This window comes from Acyrthosiphon pisum, chromosome A1 (assembly GCF_005508785.2).
Source record: "Acyrthosiphon pisum isolate AL4f chromosome A1, pea_aphid_22Mar2018_4r6ur, whole genome shotgun sequence".
NCBI lineage: Eukaryota > Metazoa > Arthropoda > Insecta > Hemiptera > Aphididae > Acyrthosiphon > Acyrthosiphon pisum.
The window spans coordinates 4007435-4013707 of record NC_042494.1 but is presented as its reverse complement, the minus strand read 5'-3'; the positions used below and the strand labels follow the sequence as shown (position 1 = coordinate 4013707).

Genomic DNA, 6273 nt, shown 5'->3' with positions numbered 1-6273 from the left:
TTCAAGTAGACTTAATGACGAATTAAAATCTGTTTTCAGAATTTTTATCGCTTTATTAGATCAATTGGTATGTTTGGAAAAAAACACGTCGAAAATACTATGTCACGCGTGTGTGAGACGAAAACAGAAAATCACGGTATTAAATCCCCTTAATTATACTTTGCTCTTAAACTTGTATAATCTAGCTTATTTAAGTTTATAAATGTTACTATTTTAAAATATTATTATATATATGTTAACTATTATGTCATACATTGTACCTTTAGGTAACCAAGCCCGTTTATAAATATAAATATAAATATAATAAATATATAAGTTTTTTTGCTTTAAATAAATAATGAAAATAATACAGAAAAATTATGTACTTTAGTTGTTAGCTATAAGTATAACATAATGATAAAGTGCATGCAATTTGTTTTAAATGGAAATTTATTATAAATATTACCTATATTTTGTTTAAATGTGTACCTTTTTGTAAACAGGTGAACACTGTTCCTAAACCAATCAATAACACTGTTTTATGCCTAACAATATAACATATACCTTTTATTCTTTCCATAATACACAATAAACATAATACATAATAATTAAAAAAGAAACATACTAAATTTGTGTTAAGATTTATCTATTGAAAAGTTTTTCAATATTAAAGTAAACATTTTTATATTTCTCACTCAACGATAATTCTATTCCAACTGGATACAATTGTGTTACATTCTTTGTTATACCATCAATCGTTCTCTTGTCCTCTAACATACTTTTATAATCTGGCTTAGGTATGATGGATAAAACTGGTGGTTTAATACAGTACTACAAAACAATGAACGTGCAATTAACATGTTAACCAATTGAAAAATTATCAAGCAAACTTACGTCATTTAAATTTGTTCTATTAAATTCAAACTTCCGTTCATATCTAAATATCAACACATTCGAATGCAATCTATTTGACTGAGGCTTGGACTCTAAAAATATCCTTAATAATGACCAAATAAGGTTTAATGCTCTGTGTGTGTTTTCTTCAAGTATTTTTTGATGATAAGACACAATTGACTGAATTTTACTGTCGTTTGTTTGAACTTTAGATTTAGTAATCTAAATAAAATAATAACGATCCATTAATGAATTTTAAAACATATATAAAATATAAATAATTGGTTGAAGGATCAGGTTTTGATCCAATTAGGAATCAAAAAAAAATGTTAATTATAAATATCGATACTTAGTTATATGACAAAATCTTTTATTTTGTTATAAGATAATAATTAGTAATGAATTAACACTTGTTAATCATTCTGTACATAGCATTTACCTCTGTGTACGATGTACTATACATTTTATTTAACTGCTTGTCGAAATTATCATTTGACCGAAAACGCTCAGCCCATCCATTCAAAAATTCTGAGTCAAATTCTAATAATGTTACAGTGACTAATGTTCCTTGTGCTTCCAATATTTGAGCTATTTTTAGAGCGATAATCCCACCCCAACATTCTCCAATAATGGATACATAACCATGATCCGAGATGCTTTTGAGTTTCTACGGTTTAGACAAAATAAAAATCGGTTAAAAAAATGTTATTACATTTTAATATTTTCCTACGTCATAAGCATACTTTCACTAAAGTTTCAGCTAAATAATCGATTGAAGTAATATCTTCAGGATACTGTGCTTCAAATACAGGATAAAAGAATTGTTTATAAAATGATTCGATGGATTTTGGTTTAAATCCAGGTATAACAAACACAGGTGACACAGACTTCAATTGTGATAACCTTGGACTTCTTGTAGCAACTTCGATAAATCCGGCTTCTTTTGCAATTTTATTATTCAGAAGGTGTAACTCATTTGCAGATTCAGGGAAAAAGTTTGCAATCACATCGTTCATTTGGTAAGACCCTGAAACAATTTAATAATTTTATGTTTTTTAAATAAAAAAAACTATATCTACAATAGTTTGAAAAAAAATTAATATTTAAGAATATTGTATACAATTTACTTCTAAAATATAAAATGTAGTGACATAACTAATAATCATATACCAATATGAATAATTTTAATAACTAACTCGAATATAATGATTAGGTAATTTTAAGTATTTAGAATTTATTGTATTGCTTGACTTGTTTCTTGCTTTGTATTCTAAAGTGTAAAATACTCTTTGAAATATGAAGTAAGAATAGTTATTTTAAATTTATTAAAATGTTAAATCAATAATAAATTACATTTTGATGTATTGTTGTTTTCCTTAGAGCATATAAATGAATATGACTCTGAAGTATTTGAATTTTGTAGAAGAAAATCTAGAGACGCCAAAATTGTTTCTGTATTTTTTGGTTCTGTAGACAGCCCGTCCCATGATATGTTTAATGCATTAAAACCTATAGATTTAAGCTCGGCACAAATATGTTCTGCTTTACTTAATATACATATAAATGGAGTAGCAGCTATTTTACTCTTAAGCTCTTCGAAAGAATATCGTAGATTACTTATTTTAGTATCGTTAAACTAAAATAAAAAACAATAAAAAAATCAATTTATACAAAATAAAATATAATAACAAAAAAAATAAAAAATAAATCATACCTGATTCAGTATAAATAATGCACCTAACTCTTTAGATGATGTTAAATAATTTAACCAGTTAAGCGACTCCTCTTTAGTTTTTAAATGTAAATCTGATTCGATTTGTATTGATACGTTCCGGGAGATGAGTTGATCAAATCTATTAATAAACACAACCGTAAATAATATCATAAATATAAAATTAAAATAATGGATACTCCAAAAATAATTTACGAACCTCCTACAAACAGTCGATGACATTGAACACTTTTTAACGACGATCATAATTCTTTTAGCCCCTCGTTCGACCAACCATTCCGCGAGGTCTAACCAATCTCCTCTGTTTCCTTAAAAATTAAATTAAAACACATTTTTAATTATATACTTATAATAAATTTAATAATTCTAACAAGGAGAAAAATATTTACCAACTATTAGGTAAATTTTATCATGATGACATTCATACATATTACATTCAACTTTTTCGTTTAACTTAGAACAGTCGTTATCTTTGGTATAATCGTTTATGGACAATAACACTTTTTTATACGTAATCGACGAAGTATTGATTCTATATCAAACACGAAACATCAAAAATATTTTTTTTCTTACATTTTAGCAAATTTAAATAATATGTTTTTTTATATTGTGAAATCATTTACCTCATTGTGTCAAACATTTTATTACCACTCGATAAAGTAGTTACAACGTGACTACGAAAAGGTTTTATCACGCCTTTATTCAAACCATTCATGAATGCTTTTTGTAAAATTTGTTTATTTTCAATATTTTCATTTAACAATTTGCTTGAACCAATTGAAAAGAATGATGTGCCAAAACTGAATATTCGTGATCCTTTCAAACCATGACAATTATATTTTTTTTTTATAAAAAACTATAAAATTCGTAAAAGAACGGTTTAAACATAAAGTAAAATTACCCAAATATCTTTGTTTTTTCATATCTAATTTTGAAAAATTGAAGAAATTTCCGTGTGCAGCTAATGCACGAACGGCAGCATAAAATGATTCACCACTTAAAAAGTTCAATATACAATCAATGCCCTTGGACTTTGTTATCATTTTTAAATGAACATCAAATGTGTTGTTTTTGTTTATTAGTATTTTTGATCGCGATAGCTGTATTTCAAAAATAATTTATTGTTTTTGTTTATCATCACTATCGTTATTAACTTAATACCTGAAGGAAGGTAACAGATAGTTGTTCAGCTTGTTGGTCTGAGTCTACTATGACATAAGTCTGACATTTCATGTCTAAACTTATCGAAATTGCCGCTTGACCTATTGGATTCAACCCCGAGGTTACTAAAACAGTTTTATCCTTTTGAAGGGTACTCAATATGTTCAACGCATAATAGCTCTAAAACATCGGAGAAAATATTAATATTATATCTCATTAATTCAATCTTATAATTAAAGTGTAATCACCAGGGCATAAGCTAGAGGTACAGTGGCGGCCTCTTGTAGTGACCATGCCGACGGTATAGGCCATGATAATACTGGGTCATAAATTATTTGAGAAGACATTTCATTGATCGAGGCTATTCCCATAGTTGTTTTGTTGTTGTTATGCCCCGAGTATTCAAATGGTCCGAAATCGTTCTGATTAAAATAAAAAAAAATATTATATATTTAATAACTACGTAATATTTCATAAGTATTCTATAATTACTTCGGTGTTTTCGTCAAGAACTAAATCTTTGAAATTCAACCCTAAATAGTTAACTGTCAATTTGTTTTTACTGAAATAAAGTAGAGTACAAAAATGTATAAAAAGTGACTAAACAAAGGAACCTTAAAAAAAATTGTAATTCAACTTACTTATTTATAATAAAATTTTTTAATACTAGATTTTTGTTGACTTTTATATCGTCTTTTATATCTTGAAGATCAATACTTTTGTAAAAACCCCAATCACCATTATTATAAATATTTACTAATAAATCTTTCGATAGTTGATATGCATAAAAAGATTTATTGGATTCAAAATCTGGTGCATTTGTATCCAAAATAAACAAGAATCTAACAAAAATGTCAGTATAAATATATATATTTAATTATTACTTTGGTTTTGTTACCTAAGTTCTGTGTAGAGTATTTACCTTAATTCCTTTGATTTATACTTATGCAACATTTCTTTAACATAAATGGAGATGCCTTCTAATGGTTCAGACATTGAAATTATATAAATCTTATCCTTTGATGAATTATTTGTCTCTAATGCTCTCCAAATGCTCAAGTCATAATTATCATTGGTTGGTTTAATAAATATGCTCTTGTCCTCTAACCTTATTTTCTAAAAAAGTGTATGATAATTGTCTCATGTTTCAATAAATACGTTGTAGATTTACTTTTTTCATCAATGTTAAACAACTGTTATTGTCGAATTCCTGCTGTGTAATTATTTTCCAGTCTTCGAGTTCTTGAAGTTTTTTCATGGAACATACAATAATAAAACTATTTTTATATTATGTGGCTAATGCTCTCATTGTATCTTGCAAATAATTTGCATTTGACACGGTGATAAACCTTGCAGATTCATCAACATCTGATAAGTCGTTAATGTTTTCCCAGTTTATAGTTTTACTCTAATGTTTATATTTAAATTAAAAATATTATAAGAATTATTAATTGTTAGTGTATCTGTTACTTTATAACATAATTCACTTACATTCATAGATAATTTGTTTTTCACAATTTGTTTTATTTCATTTGTATATGCTTTAGCTATTAGATCGTTGTAATGATACGGAGTACTAAGAATAATATTTCCACTTGTTTCGATGTTTAATTTATCATTTTCCATTATTATTTCCATAGAATCTAGAACGAAATCTTTGAGGTTCTGTAAATTAAATACCGAATTTATTCTGTTCTTCATTTTATTTAAACAAATGTTTTTTTTTTTTTTATTAAATTAGTCAGTGGTTCAGGGTGCTTAACTAGTCAGTGATTTAAAATAATTAATAAATAAGATAACCAATCTTTTTGTCTATGATACATGGTTTGTAATTATGTTTTGATTTAAAATGGTACCTATTAACAATTATCGTAATTTCCACACATTATCATGTATATCATGTTACAATCATTATAATATGATTTCGTTAAATTCAATTATATAGATGAATGTCAAAGTCTCTGGACTAATAAAGCAAACAATATTACCCTGGCCCATACCTTACGAGATGTTCAGAAGGGGCGAAGTTATTCTTGTTCTTCTAACGAATAGACCACACCCGTATGACACACGGATACCTTATGGCCAAAGAATACCATCCCTCATGCACTACTTGCGGAACAATAATTACGGTTAAATACATCCTCCTCGAATGTCGCCAGTTCAAGGAAATGCGCATCCAACAGGAAACCATATACGAGAAACTTTCACCCACTCCCGAGATGTAAAATCAAATTCATAAATGAAACTGAACTGCGTCATCTTATTTAAAATGTACAAATATAATAGCAATAAGTTTTATGTTCTATAGAGAAAATAACTTAATTTAATGACCTAATTTAACCTTATTAAAGAAAAAAAGTCATTTAGTTGTATTTTAGATTCTGAGTGGAACGTTGAATGTATTGATTTTACAATGATGTGTGTTTTTTTATTTTTTTTTTTATTTTTATTTTTTTTGTGTCTGTCATCACCTTTTAGGACAGTAAAAGTGCTTGTATTTTCTT

At 27.0% G+C, this 6273-nt stretch overlaps 2 protein-coding genes across 2 annotated transcripts; both read right to left on the bottom strand.

The window, feature by feature from the left end:
- Positions 1-552: 552 nt before the first annotated feature.
- Positions 553-5045, bottom strand: LOC100570390 (fatty acid synthase). Its single transcript, XM_016801592.2, has 16 exons — positions 4938-5045; positions 4689-4882; positions 4408-4608; positions 4259-4328; positions 4015-4188; positions 3767-3946; positions 3507-3705; positions 3229-3421; positions 2995-3137; positions 2805-2913; positions 2588-2726; positions 2227-2509; positions 1617-1900; positions 1313-1540; positions 874-1095; positions 553-810 (listed from the first exon to the last, which is right to left on the bottom strand). The coding sequence occupies exons 1-16, from the start codon at positions 5022-5024 to the stop codon at positions 622-624; spliced, it is 2895 nt and encodes a 964-aa protein (XP_016657081.1). The 5' UTR covers positions 5025-5045; the 3' UTR covers positions 553-621.
- A 9-nt stretch (positions 5046-5054) lies between these two features.
- On the bottom strand, positions 5055-6053 carry LOC115033782. The gene is made up of 2 exons (XM_029487740.1): positions 5258-6053; positions 5055-5174 (listed from the first exon to the last, which is right to left on the bottom strand). Exons 1-2 carry the CDS (start codon positions 5465-5467, stop codon positions 5055-5057), a joined length of 330 nt encoding a protein of 109 aa, XP_029343600.1. The 5' UTR covers positions 5468-6053.
- Positions 6054-6273: the final 220 nt, after the last annotated feature.

What these genes read in the sequence shown, in the direction of transcription:
- LOC100570390 (XM_016801592.2), bottom strand. Translation starts at nt 5,024, where the DNA reads ATGAAAAAACTTCAAGAACTCGAAGACTGGAAAATAATTACACAGCAG. An exon ending in TTCTTGACGAAAACACCGAA is followed by an intron (nt 4,189 to 4,258) that starts GTAATTATAGAA and finishes TATTTTAATCAG; the next exon opens with AACGATTTCGGACCATTTGA. An exon ending in ATAGTACATCGTACACAGAG is followed by an intron (nt 1,096 to 1,312) that starts GTAAATGCTATG and finishes TATTTTATTTAG; the next exon opens with ATTACTAAATCTAAAGTTCA.
- LOC115033782 (XM_029487740.1), bottom strand. Translation starts at nt 5,467, where the DNA reads ATGAAGAACAGAATAAATTCGGTATTTAATTTACAGAACCTCAAAGAT. An exon ending in AAAACAAATTATCTATGAAT is followed by an intron (nt 5,175 to 5,257) that starts GTAAGTGAATTA and finishes TATAAACATTAG; the next exon opens with AGTAAAACTATAAACTGGGA.